We start from the raw sequence: 19,983 nt of genomic DNA on the forward strand, positions 1-19,983 counted from the left end.
ACATTTAAGTGTCAAGGGAAGCAGCACACTGAGTAGAACATTTGTTACCTCCTCCCCTCTCTCCACAAAAACCCACAACCCCACACACTTGACAAAAGGTAATATACTGTATGAAAACACAATTCGGCAACACTACAGCCTAATTATTCTCGTCTTCAGGTAGACTTTTGTCCTTTGGCCTTCTAAGTCCTTGAATTCTTCTATATCTTGATCTGATCTTTCAGCTATGATTTCTCTATTCTTGTCTAGAATTTCTGAGTTTCACTTACTTTCCTTCCCCTTTTTTGCAGGGGCGCTGGGGGAGGTGGGCGGGAAGGAGGGAACATACCACACAAAAACACTGGATGAATATCCTCTGTCAAAGAATAATTTTTGCTAATTTTATGAAAAATGGAGGTTGGGGAGGGAGCACCAGGATGAAAGCTCATAGGCCTTGCCCTTTTACCTCATGTTTCTTGTCTTCGGTTTCAACTAATTAATAGCTCATTATCCAAAAGACACAAAAAAGCAAAATAAAACAAAAAAGTTTCCTCAAGAAGCAAGTACAGGGACATTTGGTTAACTTTGCTTTTATTTGTGCTGCTGGAGAACTGTCTTTTTTTATTCCCTTTCAGAAATTAAGTAAAGCTTGCAAAGTTATCCAACAGGAACCTGCTAGAGATTTTCACCTGGGATGGCGAGACTCATGTTTCCACTTCTTAAATAAAATTAACCTTATTTTTAGGACAAGAACTACTAGCATTATTGTGCTAAAACCGACTTTACTAACCTGCCTGACAGGAGCACTCTTTGTTGGCAGACAAATGCAATTTCTTTTTTGGCTAGAGGTAATGCTTTCAAGACTGGCTACAAAGAGAACAGTTAGAGTACTGAAGTGCCAACTATGTACTATACTGTATCTAGTTTACTACATGTTACCAACTGTATGTAGTTTGGCAAATGCATTCCCTTTTAAAATTAGACTCTTATAAAGGGATTAATTCTCATTTTGAAGTCTTCATTTAGAGAAATATTTTGCAAAGTTTCCTTATTTCTTATCCTGCAGGTACTTACAATCCTCCATGTCTGGTAATGCTGACAGAGACATTTTCATTTTTTTTGTTTCAGTTGGCTTTAGTTTTTCAAAGTCTTCAAAATAGCTCACATTCTCCTGGTTTATTTTACCAGGAGCCCAGGTAACTCTTCTTCTTCTTTTGGCCTTATAAAAGAAGTTAGTGTTTACAAAAAGACATGATGAAAGATACGATATAATCAAGATACTAAGATACTGTAGAGAACAGATGTCGCAGCAGACTCACTGCTGGTACTGGTATAGCATCAACCAGCTGGTGCTTGGCTATTTCTTCAGAATGGAACTAAAACATAACAGTTTGAAAGCAAAAGTCTTTACAGTCTATTCATTGCAAAGCATCAATGAATTGATTCCTACTCAGAGAATATTTAAATAACCCATCAAAAATAAAGAAAAAAGTATGAAAACTGCCCAGACCATAATAAAGATTCCTTATGTCAAACTCATTCTCCATTATCAATATAACCTTATGCATTTGAGATCAGCTTTTGCTAGGTATTTCAGACAGTTAACACACAAGATGTAGAACAGGTGCTCTTACTTTAACATTCTGCTTTGATGAAAATGAGGCAGAAGTCACTAGCATTTCAGTTAAGTTTCGTATCCTGTCCTCCTGTACTTTTTGAAGAGAATTTTTTTCTTCCAACAGCTGTGCTAGTTGATCTTTTTCCATTGCATGAATTTGAGTCTTTGAAGAAACCTACCATAAAAAGACAAGGCATACCTGTGTTTTTAGGAGTACAAACTATCACTAAAGAGGATACATAAACATTAATTTTTAAAACACAACCACCACACACACAGATATATTCTTAAGTCTGGAAGAACTTTCTCCAAACTTCACCCTAGCAAAGAAACTGACATTTAGTTTACAATTTACCTGTAGACTCACTATATAAGGGGTTAAGAGTATAAGTATTTACTGGTATATGGGGTTTCTAACCCTTTTTAAAAATATTGCCAGCTCAAGATTTGTCTAAGGATTTCAGGAATAGCCTTCTAAGTTTAACATCACTCAAGGTGAATGCCCCACAGTGCTGGAAGCCTGCAGCTGTTAGAGCTATAATTCAGTTCTCAAATAACTCACAAGCTGTTGTAATGCATATGGTCTCTTAAAATTTGAAGTACTGAAAATTTCATCTGTTGTAGACCAACTGCATTTCAGTAGCTAATTGTTATTTGGCAACTTAATCACAAGCTTGCAATAATTTAAAATCTAGAAATAAACTTGGAGTTTGCATGGGATATTCCAACACACTTTTCTATAAACAACATAAGTACTTTCCTGACCATCTAGTGTCTCAGAAGACAGCAGGCACAGGGTCACATGCAAGTTTATACTGCAATTTAATTCTTTTTAAAGAAAGAATTAGTTTTTAATTAGTTTTTCCCTTAAGAAAGTTTACCCCCATTACTTCATTCTATATTCTTTAAAAGATTTGCAAGGTTGTTCAACACCATATATTTTTGGAAAGATGAATATGAGAGACTACACTGCTGGGGATGGGAGAGGAGGAGTTCTTATTGTCTATTTTCTAAACTTATCTTCTACTTATACATGACATAAGTTTTGGCACTGATCTTTCACAGTTATAACTCATCACAACTCAAACTTAAAATAGACATCAGTGAAGGGAAAAAGCATGAATTAAGTTGGAATTGTTGAATACAATATAAGTTACTGAATGTCATTTTAATATTGCCACAAGTGAAAGGCAGATATTTTAAGTGTCCCAAGAGGCACAACAACTTTATTTCCCAGCTGAATTCTTTCACCCACAGAAAGAAAACAATTCACTTTAGTCAGTGGCTCCCATTCAGCATTAGCTTTCACACAGAAAAGCTGATCATCCTGATCAATCATTCTAAACTTGGCATCACCTTTCAACTTTTAAGACTCATGACAGAAATCACTTTAAACACAATTTCCTTGCCCCTCTAGATTTGACTGGTTTGGGTTTGAAATAAAATGGTTCCAGATAGCTATGAGCACTAAATACAAAAGTTTACTTAAATATATATTTTGACATACTTCCTCCAGCTGCTTTTTCAAATCCAGAATTTCTTTGCGATATCTCTTCAAGAGGGCATCATCATCAAGTACTTCATTGACTTTTGGAGTATTTTTCATTCTTTTGGCTGTATTGGCAAACTGGAAGAATGATCATATTCTCTCAGAGGTAAAAGTTAAGAATAAATACATAGGAAGATTTATTCTCTCTCATATTTCCCAGTAGAATTAAAAGGACAGTTTTAGATAAAAGATCAATATTTAATGAAGGACACATTTATGTCTGCCTATTTTTCATATATTCTTAATTTTGAGGAGGAAAGTTTTCAGTGCTTCACACCAACACAAAAAAGTGAAGCCTAACATTTAAGCAAAAGTATACCAAGTTATATTTTAATAATAAAGAAAAAGTATGAGTGCGTACCAAAAGGAAGACAATCCTACCTAAAGAAAACAGTTCAGCAATAGTTCCATTAAATTCCTTTCCTGTAGGAGCTGTCTAACAAATTGCAAAGACTTGTAGTCCTAACCATGTTTCGAAATGGCAAGTGAGAGGGAAAAAAAAGTTATCTACTGTATATGAGGTGAGAAAAGAAGCTGTTCTAACTGGCACAAAGCTTTAGCTATATAACCTAGTACAAGAAGAGGTCTGGGGAAGAGACATAGGGTATTTAAAAAACAAAAAACAACCCCCCCACCAAACATTTCAAGTCCCAAGTCCACAAAGGATCTTTAGAACAAATGACTGCAGAACAAAAACCCCCTGCCCATTTTATTGCTTTTTTTCAACCTGTCTACATTAAGGCCTTAGGACAGAGTAATTCTTGAGAACAGGTGAGAAATTTTACCTGAAGAGTACTGAGTGTTTCATCAAAAGAAACAGGAGTAATTGTACAAATAATAACTGTCTTGGCATTTCCACCCAGAGAGTTCTGCAGAATTCGAGTCAGCTTGCTGTCTCTGTAATTTATGAAACTGATGGGAAAGGGGGGAGAAGAAACAATGAAGAAAGGATTCATTTACTGTATTTTGCATACAAGAATATATCTTTCTTAAAGGTAACAAACTGACCTAGTAAAGGTTATCTGAAGTAGTTATTTATAAAAAATATGGTAAAGGATTTTAATTTCTTACTTGATTAATTACTTGTCTTAAAACAGGAATGCAAATACGAGTACTTACCCAGAAGGGTCATCACAGAGTTTTTTGATTACTTGACCCAGAATGAACAAGCTTCGGTTTATATTGCAGCCTTCTTTCAGTCGGAGACCTACATATGACACACTTTTTTTTTTTCCTTGAACACAACAATAGACATTTTCAGCTGGCCATATTTTTGTGCTATTTATTCCCCGAGGCATTGCCCAAGAAAAAGTCAAGTCTTAACTGCCATGATGCACCATGACCATCAGCCACTAGTATCAAAAGAACAGGCAAACGCATCATAATAGACAGTCATCTGTTATGAATAAGCATTAATAATCTTTACTCAGTAGGCAGCTGGGGTCATATGAACTTGATTTTTTTTAAGCTATATATTGGATTCTGCCAAATCTTTTTGCAAATGCCCATGTTATCTACATGTCTAAAAGTACCAAGCTGGCCTTAGATACAATTTACAGATTAGTTATTCCTTTAAGTGAATATATAATCTTTTTTGTCATACGGGCATTTTTGTCCAGCTTCAAGTTGTCATTGCTGACTATCAAGTTTCCTCCTGGCCAGACAGAAGTGCTTCTAATGATTTAACTACAGCTGATACTATTCATTTTATGAGTCCATTGCATGACTTATTTGACCTATTACTCTAGAAAGCCATATTACTAACCTAGTAGTTTGCACCCTGCAACATTTTCAGTATATCCCTGAGCAGATCTACCAAAGAAAAGATTTTTAAGAAATAATTACATACACTTCCCTCCAACAGTTTAGAGGAGATTTCATAGGTGTTTCTATTTTGGATTCTATACTGTATAGTTAACATGTAACCCAACAGCACATAGTCCAAGTCATTTCCTCTGCATCATAGAATCTCATAAGACATAACTTACAGAAGTGTTCCCTACCAAAACCTCATTTCACATAAGATGACATTCACTCACCTTCAGATCCTGTTTGACTAGCTCTTTCACTCCCTGCCAGATCTACCAAGTTCTGCAAATTCATTAAATATTTCACTGGTTAGTGTCAAGGCAATTTAATTTTCAATTATCTTAATGCTAAATTCTCTGTGCTAAGAATTTCAAAAGTTCCAATAAGCTTGAATGATAAAACAAAAGTCAGCCAAAAGCTGTGTCATTTTTTGGAAGTAATCCATATCTACGCAACACATCAGGAAATATTTTCAAGGTGCATAAGAACATGGAACTCTACTAATACTATCCCAAATGGTATTTCAAACTTGCAGTGCAATTCGCTTTTATCCTCAGTAAGAAAAAAGGCAAAGATTGTTTCTCAATATGGAAGTGTTAAATTTAGCTTTCTATGGCTTGAATCTGTATCAGCTGTATGTCTCCTTCCCTGCCACTATGAGGACAGTAGAAGGAAGGAATTAAATACCAGAGGAAAAGTTAGCTCAGAATCCCAGTAAAAGTCAACTAGAACTTTACAGCATCCCAGAAGGATTTTGCTTTTCTATTTCAGGACGGTAAAATCCTCTATTAACTCCACTGAGGAGCAGCAGAGTGGGTCCTCCTACCAAGGCCAAAGAGTAATCTCTAGTGATAGAGTGTCCATGTAGTCAGATGGAGCAGGGAGGCAGGAGGGAAAGGTGGGGAGAGAAGGGTGGAAGAATAGGTATAACCAGCTATGAAGAACAAAAACAAAAATGAAGAGTGAGCAATACTTTGCTCACCTATTAAATGAGCAGAGTTTACATTCAGATATGAGGTTTCCTCACGTCAAGCCAGAACAGGAGTTCTCTTCACTAGCATGTGTGATTGACGATGCTATTCCTGATACTAAAATAAGAGTGCTCATGCAGACTTTAGCAAGTTTCAGTGCTTTCATATTAATTTCTCCAGTTGATCCAGATTCTTTTCTGAGCACCGAGGATACATTCGCCTGGTGAGCAGTGATATATTCCCCCCCCCCCCCCCCCCCCAGTCTAGGATAATTCATTCTAAACAGATTCTAAACAGATGTTAGCTGGGATTACTTTCGGAAAACAAATCCGGCCATTGCAGCTGTAGGCCACTTCTGTTGTGGTAACGACACCATCTAACAGTTAACGTTGTCATTAACAGCTTAATTTGGGAACAGTTCAGAGAAGCATTACGTTATCTGCTTTAAAAGGTTAGTTCACTTGGCTTGTCAGTGGGTCAGGAACAATCACAAGAGAAACTGTGCTTAACAAAAATGCAGGAGCACCCTTACAATAGCCCCTTCCTTTCCATCAGGGCATAACACTCCCCAATCCAGCATGGATTGTATAAGAACTACAGCCACAGGGGAATTTCTTTCAGTGGGAGAATATCCTCTACATAACACCCCAGGAGTGTCTCATACAGATAATCAGAAATATGACTTCTAAGTAGTGTCTGATAGAAATCAGCAACAAAATGTACTTGCAATGTAGTTAAAAAATGGCATTCTTCTTTCAAACAAGCTAAAGTAGTAAATTCTCTACTTAAATGCATATCCAATAATTTTTTTGAAGTATAACTTACCAAATGAGATACCATTACTGCTCCATCACAGCTTGCATTTGCAGGGTCACTTCTTTCTCTGCTTTCAATGATCTAGAAGAAAAGTGTGCCATAAAGTTTTTGTGATGGGCTAGAAAATAACAAAAACCTCTCATAACGAAACACAGTTTTACCATTCTGAAGATAGTGTGAGAACGGCTGCTGTGTTCATTCATTTTTGTTTCTCCATAATGTCGGTTCTCTGTCAAAAAGCAGTATTAGAATACTTCTGTTTACATTCTGATAAACTGGAGATAATAGACAAAAGCAGTTTTTAAAGCTATTGGAAATGCACTGATTTCCAAATATAACCTCAAAGTGACAGCCATGATTTTAGAGATAACTGATTTAATGCTCTTCAAAAGTATCAGCTGATATTGACTAAATAACTTACTTTCTCCTTTTCTGATCCATTCCATAACTTGCTCTGGGGCAACTACCACCTCTTCAATCAGATCTTCTACATATGTATTTCTCTTAAAATAAGAGAAAAAACAATAATATTTTTGTTTATTTTACTGAACTCTAAAATTCACTTGAATGCATGAAGTTAACATCATTAGAAAGTACTATTGCACACATTTATTTCAGTTTACTTCCTTCTTAAAAGGAAGCAACACTACTGGAATGTCTTTTTGTGTGTATTTTCCTCCAAACAGAGAATTAGGAAAAATCTACATCTACATCAGGATTGTAACCTGAAGGCAACAGAATCATGCAAGCGATCTAGAAAGTTTCACAAATATAAAACCAGTAAAAGTAGCTATCCTTCTGGACCTTTTCTGAGGGAATCCATAACATCTACAGAGAAATATATTTCTAAGATCATAATCACAGAACCAGTCACCCTTCTTCTCAAGTTCCAGAAGCATTTATGATATAAGTTGTTGGAAGAAGAAAGTTCCAATTTCTATTATTAATGACAAAACTTTATATAAAAGAAATTGAAGATAGCATTAATACAGATTTATTTTTCCCTACTGATTACATACTGAATGTAATTCTAGTTAGATAGTTATGCAATGAATATAGTGGAAAAGCGTATCCACTTTGTAGCTGATACTGCTTTGTACATCTGTTGAAGAAACTTCCAACACATTGAGCTATGGGATTAACATCATGTTTATAGAAGTTCTGTTAGCTAGACAACTCCAAGGCGTTCACTGCTAAAGTTAAATTGTCCGAGATGACATTTTAAGAGCAAAAGTCTCCACACAAAGATGAATCAGTAACAATGAGCCCAGCTTCACTGTTGATGTCCTACTATTTAAATATCTTTCAGCTTTTTGAAGATAAAAATTATGCAATTTGACAAGGAAGAGTTTTAGGCTAGATGCCTCTGAAGGCATTTTTTTTTTTTAAACCCCAAGCTGACGCAATAAAGACCACCTTGTCATAGGTTATGCCACTTACATTAACATCCTCACGAATTCCTAGAGGCTTCTTTTTCCTGATATCACAAAGCAGATCTGTAATGGTTTCATTGTAGATTTCCATGTAAGAAACTCTCAGCAAGAATTCCCTGTCTGGAATCTAAAGATGGAATTGAAGAAGAAGGGGGGGGGGAAAGCAGCCCACAGATAAGACTAAAGCCAAACTTTTTTTTATTGCAAGTATTCTGAACTCAAAACTACATGCGCGGATACTGTTCCGTAGATTTTTTCCGCCATCCTCTTTGCACTTTGGTATCTACCAAGAACTAGGATATTATCACCAGAACACCTTTTTCTTCCATTTTTTTTCCCTCTCTCCCTCTTGCTCTGCTAGTGGTATATCAGTTTTAGTAGATTGTAAGAGTGAGGTAACTTCTCTACAGACGTGTAATAATGGATTTCCCACTTAACTGTCCTTTCCATATCCAATTTCCTCCTGCTTAGGTTCTTTTCTCTCTAGGTACCTAGTCTTTTCTTCTGCTTGCTTGGATTTACTTTACTGCTGCTTCTGCACAAGGACTATAGCACCACAGAGTGCTATATATATATTCTTGGTTTCAGTTGCTCTTACAGACCCTAAGGCTCTCTGCACCTTAAAAGAGCAGTGAGTTATTCCACACAACTGCTACCAATAGCAGTGAACAATCAACTGATTCTTTTGAAAGCCTGAAATATGTTTAGTTTCATACTCTTCCCACTTTAAAAAAGAAGTCTTTTAAATATAGTTAATTTCTTTAAAGGTAAGTTTTAAATAACAATACAGAACACAGACAAAGCTTCCTATTACTTTATCTACCACACATCGAGAGTGATCATCTATTTATGCTTGTAATCAAAGTTAAGTATATTCACAAAAGAAGGTTTTGAAACAAAAACCCCTGAGGTTTATACTGATCTGATTCAAACTATTAGAGCCCCATTATCATAGTTACTACTGACATCTTTGCAAGGCTAGCAAAGCAACTGCAGCATATCCTCACATATAGTTTGTTTTTGTAGCAAGGAATTCATGAAGGAAATTAGTTTTTCCTCTGATATTTGCAAACCTTACTAACACTTTCAGTCACTTCAAATCAATTTAACGGAATTACTCACCTCACAAATAATTTTGAAAACATGCTGAATTGCCTTAGGGATAATGCCCACAAAATCATCATTTCCCATCATTGTATATGTCTTCCCTGAGGCTGTCTGTCCATAGGCAAAAATTGTGCCTGGAAAAATGATTAAATATTATTGATGATTTATGAGATACATGACAAAAAGGATTTAAAAACAATTTTGAAACTTACCATTGTATCCCTGCACTGCTGATTGTATAATTGGAACGGCTACACCTTCATACAACTGTTGAGTGTTGTCACTTGAGTGAAAGACACGATCTCAAGAAAAAGTAAAGCGTGCAAGTCAGTTATAGGAACAGTCAAAAATAAGCTGTCATCTTAGTATTGGTGACTTCAAAGCAGTATAATAAAAATCAGACCTTTTGCAGGATTATTCAAACATAGAACATATTTGTGATACTACTAAGCAGTACTTTAAGAAAAAAAAAAAGTTAAAATACAAACCAAAAGAGGTATGACAAACAGACAACAGACTAGTTAAAACCTTAAGAATATGATCTAAACAGTTAAATGGTCATTCCATATAGCCCTAAAAATTGCTATGGCTGATTTATCTTTTAGGATTGCAAGCCAGAAAATACAGGCTACTTGTTAAATTGCTAGCTTAAGACCTATATTCACTGGATCTATCGGGGTTTTTTTGGGGGGGAGGGGAGGAGGAGAAGGGAGAGAGGGGAGACAACTTTATGATAGCTACGTTTATAGTAGCAAGTAGAATGGATCAGTAGGAAGGAACTCACAGAGTTAAATAGTTATAAGGATCTAATATGTACTCTAAGCACTTACCAGTTCTGGGTGACAAGGGCCATCTCCCCCCCCCCCAGTGCTCTGGACTAGCCCTGGTCTGGGGCGTTTGTAGCTAAAATGCATTAGCACACCTCAGAAAGCATCTTCAACTCACTTTTACATGAAAGTAAACTGGAACTCACATGCTCCGAGACCATTCTACACCGTGGACCAGAACACAGAAAGCCAGAACAATCAGGAGACTGACTTCAAAGGCACACTCCTGATCCAAACTAAAACACTAGTTCTGTATGCCCCAGCAGCACTCCTTAAAAATCAGGAAGTTGGGGGGGGAGAGGGGGGAAGGAAGCATAGAGATGCTGTAAATGCTAAGTTTACTGTTGCCAGCACATATTCATATAGTATGGTAATGAAAGTCCCTGCAAGCACTAAAAAAAAAGATAAAAATTTGATCTCATATTCTTACCATAACTGAAGACTTTTGTACCATTCACTTCTGCAATAGTATTATTTTCACTTTTCCAATAGAGTGACAACTTATCTTCTAGGGCATTTTCTCTAAAAGGAGGAAAAGTTGTCCTCTTAATCTTATCAGGCAACAACTACTAGCATTACTCCATTTGTTTTTTACACTTGTTTTCTTTTTTAGAAAAGAAACTTTGCCTCATATTAACTGAAGATATTCAGCTTATTAATAAAGGCACAGATATGGGCTGCAGTATTCGCCTCTTCAGCCTTTTCAACCAAGGACAGGCAAACCAAAAGCAGGGAGGTGCTAGGTTTGAGAGCAACCTTCTTATTCAAGAACCGAAAAAAAACCCACCCTACCCAAAATCCGCACATAACTGACCAAACTCAGAGGAAATACTCATCATTTCTCTGACCAAACTCAGAGGAAATACTCATCATTTCTCAGACCTCACCTGGCGATGAGCGGCCGCACGCGCACGCAGACCGTTACGGCTCCCTCGTCCGCCATCCCCGCAGCCGTTGGGCAGGCGGCGCCGCCTGCCACAGAAAAGCCGCCCGCAGCCCGACCAGCAGCACAGCTCACAGCCCAACCGCCACCTCAGTTTGAACTTCTCCCGAGGTCGCTTCCTATTGGCCCGCGCGGTGGAGACGCCGCCGCGGAGCGTACCACTCGCCAAGAGCTGGCGGGGGAGGTGAAGGAAAGAGTCGCGCGAGGCACACAGCGGAGCAGCCGCCGGTTAGCAGGGGCTGTGCCGCGCCGCACCCCCGGCTTTGCGGTATCCCTGGGATGGTAGCGGCCAGCTGGAGCTGCTGGCGGGAAGCCGGCCGTGGCGCGGCGCTGTGGTGCGAGCGCGCCGTGCCGGGAAGATGCCCGGGCAATCGGCGGCAGAAGAAATCGCGTCCTTTTAAACCAGCCCGCAGTAAACACTCAGGCCGGCAGCGTTCCCGTTCAGCTGAGGAATTAGCAACACAGCACCACGGCGAACGGAGAGGCGCTTTCCAAAAAGGTGTTCTTAATGAAAATGTGATGAGAAAGAAAAGCATACAGCAGCCAAGTGATGGCTGCTTAGAATCTGTTTCACAATCTGGGAAATGTGGGTTTCGGGGTGTCTCAAAGAGCAGAGAGTTTGACATATCGTCCAGTAAATTATGTGGTTTCTCCTCTAAGGCTACGCCAACTACGGAATTTAAATAATATGCGTGTATGCTTTCACACATACACGAATGTCAAATACCTGTCGTTCGACAGCTACTTTACGGGAAATACAGATGACGTACATGCTAAAGGCAAGCAGATGTTATATAAAAGTTACATTGTTATGTAATTGAGTTATTGGTGTTTACATCTATAATTTTTTGTTAAAATATTATATATATTGGTATGGAAGTGCAGGTTTGTAAAAAAAGCCATGAAAATTAAGTGGATAGAAGTGTTATTTAATTCAAAGGGATATTATTTTAGGAAACAGAGACAGAATATATTTGTCTAGTGTTCTAAAAAAGGCTACTTTTATATGTTGTCTTCCAGTTAAAGGAATTCAGTCTTCCTGCCAGCACAGGTGGACTTAGGGAACAAGGAAGGAAAGGGAGGTAGTCTGTAGAGGAGCCTAGAGAAACTGAAAATCAAATTATTATTATAATAAATAATCTTATTTTAAGATCAACTATTTATGATTAATTTCTTAAAATACTATTAATGTTTAAACTTTCAAAATTAAAGATTCTCCTTGTATTTCAATCATCCTCGTCCTCATCCTCATCTTCTTCCTCCTCTTCCTCTTCCCCAGCTGCAGCTAAGGCTTCTTCTTGTGCAGCCTTGAGAGCTTGTTCCTCTTCCACAGTAGGGTCATTTGTCTCAGTGATTTCTGGCCCACTGGGGTATTCTGTTTGCACTGGTGGAGGCAGTGAGGGCGTATGGTTTTCTGGACTGTATTTGTGACCCCAGCCTAAGTAGATATTATCAAATCTCCTGAGAAAGAAAAGCAAAAGATCACAAAATCTCCCCAAGAAAAATACCAGTGGAAATATTCTCAGACTTCCTCAATCCGCTGAGCAAAAAACCTTTGTGGTTCAGGTTACCTATAACTGATGTATTTAAAAGATGGCATCTTTTTTAACTATGGTAAGTATTGATGAATGTATCTTCTACTTAAAATCTCCAAATACCATATTTATGAATGCTAAACTCTGGCATTATATTATATTGAATTATGGCTGCAACTTCACATTACTAACCTGGAGCCACTTCTGATAGAAAATCCAGTGACCGTTTAAAAGCACACAGTGACTGTAGCATATATAAATTAGAACCACAGAATGTAGCTACTTTTGTAAAAAGCACCACAGACTCAGGAATATGGATTTTAAATCAGGGATTGTGGCCAAATACTGCCTGGACATTTATATTCTATTGACTTGGATTATACTATCATTTCCAATGATTCTTCATTTTCTGTCTTGAACATGTGTTCGCTCTTGCTGTGCACATATAAGTGGCCTTCTCCATCAATCCCAGGTGTAGTTACACTTCAGTCAATGAATTAACAATAAACAGACGTTGACTTCATTAAACAGGTATCTGTGTTTAGCATATACAGTCTGCGTAACCATGTAAACTGGCTACTTACCTGCCAGATGCAAAGGCATATGCTCCAGGCCATCGATTAGACTGAAGGATCGCAACAGCATATTGAGGGACCAGGTTTGTAGAATACTGAGCTGTCCAAGCAGGGACATTTTGAATTCCTGCAGTGAGCCAAAAACACACTATATGAAGAAACTGACTTATGAGCAGCTACCGAATATTTAAGACTTAACTACAAGACTTTTGCAGAATTCAAGCAACGGTTATATTAAGATGCATGTTAGAAGAGCCAAAATTCAGAAACAATAAATGTAGGCATTGTATTCTAACAGGTGATTTGGATGTATGGGTGGGCATCACAGGAATGTTGCACAGCCATGTGAAAAGAAGCTCATGCTCCTGAAATTCAGTAGTACTCACTGTTGTTTTTTTGTCAAGGACTGTTGATCACTTATGCATAAATTATATAAATATTTCATCTTAATCTAAGAACGGAGAGTAGGAAATTAATTTAACATTGATGTAATCTGATATTCAGGTTCCTGAATTCTCATGATTTGCTGTGGTAATACACTACAGGATCTAAATTCTTATTTATATAAGTATAGGTGCATGTATGTACACATTTATGTATTTATTTACACATGCACACACACTTTTTTGTCTAAAAAAGATGATGGAAAAATAGCTGCATGTAACTCATGTAGTGAGCTGTCCTGAACTTGCAGTAGCCTGATAACTCTGAGGCATTTTTTTTGCATTTATTCTCAAAGAAATTGTTAACTGGTAAACCTAACAATTTCTGTTTTAATGTCAACACTGTCAACCATTTCACTTTTGATCGATTTTGTGAAAGAATGTGCTTACCCTACACCACCAAAGTCATTGTTCCATGAAGCGTCTGAGGCCTATAACTTCAAATGTTTACGACACAAATGTCAACATTCCCAGTGCCTATCAAAAACTTAGTATTCCCCGAAGAGTACCTTCATCTTCAGAGACTGGAGTGAGAAGAGGAGGTCCTATTTCTTGCTGTACTTCATCTGTCTCCTCTGCTTTCTCCTCTTCTTCACCTTCTTCTTCTTCCTCTGATTTTTGAAAAGGATTAAGCCAAACACAGCGACCCTATAATCGATATGGAAGCATAATAAATACATGTAGCAATCACTGAAGGAATGCAAGCCAGTTAAAACAATCAGTGCAGACATAATTGAGGGGGAAAAGACAGAAAAGAAAAAATATATATTCCATAATTGGTATACTGTTGGCAGCATTGTATCCTCTTGGCAGAGTGTTCCCTATCTGCCTCATTTATCCTTCATTCCTATTTTACTATTTCAGAATAATGTCATAACTCTGTCATCAGCTTTTTGTTATTTTGCAGATTTCAGCTCTTTTAAGCACAATCCGTGCTGGTGATAGATGCTAGACTTCAGTGAAAAGACCAAAATCCTATACTTATTATTTGGGATTATGTCTTTAGACACGCACTGATTTCAATACTCATCTGGTGAAGAGATAATAATTTGTTGCTAGCCTTTATCAGTCACAAACGTTGGCAATTCTGCTGGCATTATCCATCTCTTCCTTGTCAGGCACAGAGTGTGAGTATGCACAGAAGACACACAGAACATCCTGTCCCTGCACACCTGGGCCCAGGTCCAAACAGGTTCTTGAAAGGTACGCGCAAAATTCTTATTTATCCATTCTCCCTGTGCAGACTTGTACTCTGTATCTCAGTTCAACCCTTACAGAACAGAGAAAACACAAGAAAGACAGCTACATCACATGTTATTATGCCAAAGTATCCTTACATTTGGGCTGAAGGGGCTGCCTCCAAAGAGTGGGAAGTTAGTTCAGTCCTTGCCAGTTCAGTTCATATCCTTGCTAGGGTATGGTTATTGCCAACTGGGAAGCTAACCCTTAAGAATCTGCGCCTCCTTTTAAAGGCTGCTTTGTTGTTTAGCTACCAGTCAGAGGAACATTACACAATGTTTTTAAGATTCTAAATGCATATAGATTTCATTTTTACAAGTGTTGCTTTGCTGATCATAATTCCATCTCATTTCCTGCTACCTGCTGTTACCTTGCACTCTTTCTTGAGTTGGTAGACTAGTCAGCAAGTCATCTAACAAGGAAGATCAAATTACTAATACCTCTTTCCAGCACTTGACTGACATCAAAAATGTTTTATGCTACTATTTTATTTACCATGTTTTGTTTTTAATCTTTTTCATTTGCATGTTTCACAGTAAAAAGTAAGCAACAAAAATTAAACCACAAGAAAACACCAAACAATTTCCATTTAACATACAATCATAAGCTGTCTGCATTTTAGCACCCTATCCAAGAAAACAGAATTAAAAATATTTTTGTCAAGTGAGGACTTCACAAGAGAAAACCTAACATAGAAAATAACCAGAAATAACTGGTATCTATCAATGCCTAACCCCATACAGAAATCTAAAAGGTTCCTAACAATATATATATTTACATATATGTGTATATTTTATATATTCTACATGATGTATGAATACATTTAATATATTTATATATAACATAGCATATGTGATAGTTTTCTGTAAAAAAATATTTCAGCCCAATACTATTTCTGCTGAACAGTTCAACTCTGTGCAGGTGAGTTTAATTTACATCCTGAAACACTACTGGTACTATGGTGTAAATGCTATCTGAGCTCAATGTGAGCTACGCAGAAACGTACCTGCTTTAGAATATTCTGTGTATGGTGTACCCATGTGGAGAGAGAATCCACCATTTCAACCACAGAAAGAGGCTGAAAATCGGGGTTTTCTTCATATGTATCTCTTCCTCCTCCCCCCTCTTCCTCTTCATCTCCTTCCTCCTCTCCAAATTGGTAAAATCCAATGGGACAGATCTGGGTTCCTGCTGAGATCCGAGCTATCTGTGCACGCAGGTAATTGGCCTCATTTCCAGGGAAAGGGGGAAAGCTCACAACAGGAGCATCCAGCCTACCAGTGAAGAACTTCTTGATTTTCCTGGCACAGACAATCTGTGCCGGAGTCACTGGAGGCAACTTCACCCAGGGTTTGCCTGGCTCATTACAGACAAAGTAGACATACTTATTAGTCCCAGTCCCGTTGTCTTCTTTTGGGATGACAGGTGGGGGCCTGTAGGTGGACTGTGGTGGTTCATCATCTTCTTGTTTCTCTTCATCTTCATCTCCTCCTTTGTCCTCACTCATCGCTTTCCCTCCTTCCTCATTATCTTCTTCATCTTCTGCTTCCTCCTCCTCTGCCCTATCATTGTACTGTACTTCAGCTATAATATAGTTCATCTCCAGGCCTAAAATCTTGCCCCAAAAGCGACAGGTCTGGATTGGCTGAACACTAATTAGTTGTTTAAGGGCAAGGAGTATGTGGTAGGTTTCATCTTTGCTCAAGCCAATTCCAGCCTGTTCAAAATAAAAGGCTGTTTCCATCACATTGGGTAGAGGAGTCTCTGCCTAGGAAAGAAAATCCTGAGTTAGAGGTGAAGAATAATAAAATTATATCTTTGAAAGATTAAACATGTCATCTACTGAAAGTCATACTTCACTTTCTTATAGTGCCATTCATCTTCTCAAAGGGCTTTACAGGCATTCATTCACTACATCTTCCAACATCATTTACAAAAATTAAAAGTGCCATTTTAAGGATAAAGAAGAGAACACAGATGCCTTGCAGCTTTTAGAATATGAGATTTCAAATTTCCAATTCATTTTTAACTACTGCAAAATAAGGAAAGTCAGAATTCCTATAAGTGATCACTATCTACAAAGAACTTCAGTGCTAGGGCACGTCAGCTAGGTAAGAAGCCATGGTGCCCAGAAACATGTGGCTGCATTTCCTTGCGTTTGTGGCAAATTCATTTGGAGAAAACAGAATACATATTTTATACATTCATACACAAGGCCAACAATATGAACGCTGTTCTTTTGGATACCTTAGCATAGAGCTCCCTGCTTTATTTAAGATGGAGTCTTTTATAGCTAATATAAAATATTGGCCCCTGTTCTTACTGAAGTCAATAGCGAGACTCCAGCTGGCTTAAGTGGGAGTGGAATTTGGTCAATAATGAGGATTTCAGAAAGTATTCTATGTGCTTTATCACCATTTCATCATTTCATGGAGGTAGGTGATTATATAACATAGACAAAAAGAAATACTAGAAGTTGTAAAGAGGGAGGTAGGGAATTTGGAGGAAAAGTGCTAGTTTCATTTGGAATTTCCTTGGCCCTTCCAGATTTCTTATATCAAAACAAGCTAGACAGGAATATGAAAAATTCAAAATTTCTTTCTGAAATACCCTGCTTTTCTCCATTTTTACCATTTTTTACTGTTATTGTAAAATGAGTAATAGTACTTGGACAAGATGAAAGAACCTCTCTTCTAATTTTAGTATTTGTATTCTGCATATAAGCAGCTGGATAGGAAAAATTCTCTGTTTTATGATGTGGCTTTTTAGTTCTAGTAGTTCTTCATGATCACCACAATTTTTTGCTAGTTGGACAAGGAAGAGCGGGAACCACAACTGGAATGGGAAGGATCACAAAATTCTCCATCCTCTATTTTACAGTAGTTGCTGTGCACAGTATTCTCAAACTGATGTCCATACTGTATGGTCACTTTAGGTAAAGAACTGTCACTTTTGGATAAAGAATATAATTTAGATGCAGTATTCCAGGTTGCACTGGCATGTGGGATATATTGTAATCTTTATTTTTTATTCCTTACCTCTAGAATGTTTACGATTTTAAAGGCTCAGAATGTTAGATTATACCATAGGAAAAAATCCTAACTGAATAAGTGGATGGTTTTTCTTCTTCACAACTGGACCTGGCACCAAGTTGACTATGAAGGGGGTGCCTGGTATGGTAGTATAGCTGCAACTGTGTCATATGACCATAAGAGGCAATACTACTAGCGAGACCGCAACTTTGTCCCTTCCTCCCTTCCTTTCCCACCATCCTCCCACCCATCTCCCTGGTATATTTGATATCTATTTTTCTTTGATAATAACTCACTATCTCGTCTTCCAGCTCTTCGTCTCCTTCTCCATGCACCTTAAGGAATAAAGCTTTACGCTTTTCTGCAACTTCAAATGTTGGAAGAATCTCATGCTCATCACGGAGAGTATCCATTTTTTTCCGAAACTGGGCCCACTTCACATCCTTGCTGATATTCTCAATTATGTCTACCGCATTTGTGGGCTGTTCATCCAGGATCTTTGTTAGCATGTTAGCAAGATGATCATATCTGTCATACAAATACAAATATTATTGGCCTAACGATTTTAACATAAAAAGTAGAAGCCGGTCACCTAGAGCTTTGCAGAAATCACTGGAATAATTAGATATAAAGAGATCATGCAGCATTATGGTAAATTAAATTTGAAACTAGTATGATTGTAATATATTTAAGAGCAATCCTATCTTCCATTTTTGGTTTATTCCACACCTGACTCAGGAGCTGAAGCTGAATTTAAACGTGCTGTTAATCAAATTTTTAACTCTCTAAATTCCCTTGTGAATTTTTATTCTGAAAGATGCTGGGCACACACAGCTATCACATAAAGATGAATCACTGCATTTATAAGGTATTCTCTCTTCCTACATCCCCTGGTATCCCTCCATTTCTTAAAGTAACCCTTTGCCCTTTCATCTACAGTATTTTTCTTTCCACTCATACTTCCTACCCCTTTCAACCTTGTCCCGTTTTTGGACTCACAAGTTCAGGCCAGACGTTGTGCTGCTCTTCAGCAAATAGGCTTTTGCATTCTGCATTGCCAGCATCCGGGGGTTAGGATCTGGTACCTGCTCATCATACGTACTGTAGCCCGGCTGATAGAGACCATAACCTGGTTCATGTGGTTGATAGGGGCCATGCCCAGGTTCATAGGCTTGATAGGGATCCTCTTGTAGTGTGTACGTCTCATAGACACTTCTCGGTTCATGTGTTTGATAAGGGTCTAATCCTGCTGCATATGACTCATATGCGCTTTGCCTTGGCTCCTCTGTCCGGTAAGAGTCTTGTCCCAGCGCGTACCTCTCACTGACGGCTATTTCTGATACCTCTGGCTCATATGGGCCTTGTTCTGTTCCGTGTGGCTGACAGAGGTACTGCTCGGGGGTCTCTGACTGATAGGGTGCTTGTCCCGGTGCGTGAGGCTGATAGAAACTCCCTCTTTGGTCTTGTGCTCGGTAGGGGTCCTGGCTGGGTGCGGGAGGCTGATAGACGCTGCGTCTCAGCTCTTGCGGCTGACCAGACGCTTGCCTTACCCCCTGGTACTCATAGGCAGCTGGTCCCAGCCCCGGCTGCCGAGGCCAAGGAGGGACCTCTTCGGGTTCAAAGCCCTCGTAAGGCGGCTGCTCGGGGCCCTCCTCAGGCCACGACTGCTCCTGGGCACCGCGGTCCCGGCCTGCTGCCGGGCCGGCCCGCGCCTCGGGCCGCGGCTCCCCGGGAGGCTCCGCCATGGCCTGGCCCGGCGGCAGCGGGCCGCGCGGGGCTCACCGAGCCGCCCCCAGGCCGCTCGTCGCCCGGCAGCGAGCTCCGCCGGCGGGGAGGAGCGTCGCCACGGTAAACCCGCCGCCGTTGCTAGGCGGGCCGCGGGGGCGGAGGGGCTGGGCGGGCCGCGCGTTGTCTCGGCGCTGCCGCCCTAGGTGCCCCCCGCGCGCGGGAAGGGGGCAGCAGCTTGCCCCGGCACGCCAGCCGCCCCGGGCGCCCGTGCCGGGGGGTCGGTCGTGCGGCGCCCCGCGGAGACCGTTGCGGGGCGCCTCGCGGGGCCGCGGGAGCCGTTGAGACCGTTGGGGGCGCCCTGCGCGAGGGGGTGACGTGG

General features: G+C 39.3%; 2 protein-coding genes across 5 annotated transcripts in view; both read right to left on the reverse strand.

Annotated features, from left to right (window-relative positions):
* CENPE (centromere protein E) overlaps positions 1-11,162 on the reverse strand; it is a 38,078-nt gene extending 26,916 nt beyond the window's left edge. For 3 of the 4 annotated variants that reach the window (XM_064510532.1, XM_064510534.1, XM_064510531.1), the window contains exons 1-14: positions 10,997-11,162; positions 10,540-10,631; positions 9,495-9,584; positions 9,298-9,416; positions 8,183-8,302; positions 7,164-7,245; positions 6,904-6,971; positions 6,752-6,823; positions 5,186-5,237; positions 4,266-4,353; positions 3,932-4,058; positions 3,105-3,224; positions 1,614-1,772; positions 1,054-1,198 (exon numbers count right to left, since the gene is read on the reverse strand). In XM_064510532.1, coding sequence (XP_064366602.1) covers positions 1,054-1,198; positions 1,614-1,772; positions 3,105-3,224; positions 3,932-4,058; positions 4,266-4,353; positions 5,186-5,237; positions 6,752-6,823; positions 6,904-6,971; positions 7,164-7,245; positions 8,183-8,302; positions 9,298-9,416; positions 9,495-9,584; positions 10,540-10,631; positions 10,997-11,052 — 1,390 coding nt within the window. In that variant the 5' untranslated portion in view covers positions 11,053-11,162. The remainder of the gene's footprint in view (positions 1-1,053; positions 1,199-1,613; positions 1,773-3,104; positions 3,225-3,931; positions 4,059-4,265; positions 4,354-5,185; positions 5,238-6,751; positions 6,824-6,903; positions 6,972-7,163; positions 7,246-8,182; positions 8,303-9,297; positions 9,417-9,494; positions 9,585-10,539; positions 10,632-10,996) is intronic. The other variant, XM_064510533.1, reaches the window with a different exon arrangement.
* An 803-nt stretch (positions 11,163-11,965) lies between these two features.
* Positions 11,966-19,706, reverse strand: LOC112988628 (radial spoke head protein 6 homolog A-like). The gene is made up of 6 exons (XM_026109249.2): positions 18,876-19,706; positions 18,173-18,404; positions 15,851-16,612; positions 14,115-14,253; positions 13,172-13,289; positions 11,966-12,513 (listed from the first exon to the last, which is right to left on the reverse strand). The coding sequence occupies exons 1-6, from the start codon at positions 19,619-19,621 to the stop codon at positions 12,279-12,281; spliced, it is 2,232 nt and encodes a 743-aa protein (XP_025965034.2). The 5' UTR covers positions 19,622-19,706; the 3' UTR covers positions 11,966-12,278.
* Positions 19,707-19,983: the final 277 nt, after the last annotated feature.

This window comes from Dromaius novaehollandiae, chromosome 4, assembly GCF_036370855.1.
Source record: "Dromaius novaehollandiae isolate bDroNov1 chromosome 4, bDroNov1.hap1, whole genome shotgun sequence".
In the NCBI taxonomy this organism is placed as follows: Eukaryota; Metazoa; Chordata; class Aves; order Casuariiformes; family Dromaiidae; genus Dromaius; species Dromaius novaehollandiae.

Excerpts from the sequence above, each read along its gene's own strand:
- LOC112988628 (XM_026109249.2), bottom strand. The coding sequence starts at position 19,621 with ATGGCGGAGCCTCCCGGGGAGCCGCGGCCCGAGGCGCGGGCCGGCCCG. Across the intron at positions 16,613-18,172 it reads AAGAGCTGGAAGACGAGATA|GCAGAGACTCCTCTACCCAA; the intron begins GTGAGTTATTAT and ends TTTCTTTCCTAG. Across the intron at positions 14,254-15,850 it reads CACAGAATATTCTAAAGCAG|GGTCGCTGTGTTTGGCTTAA; the intron begins GTACGTTTCTGC and ends TATCGATTATAG.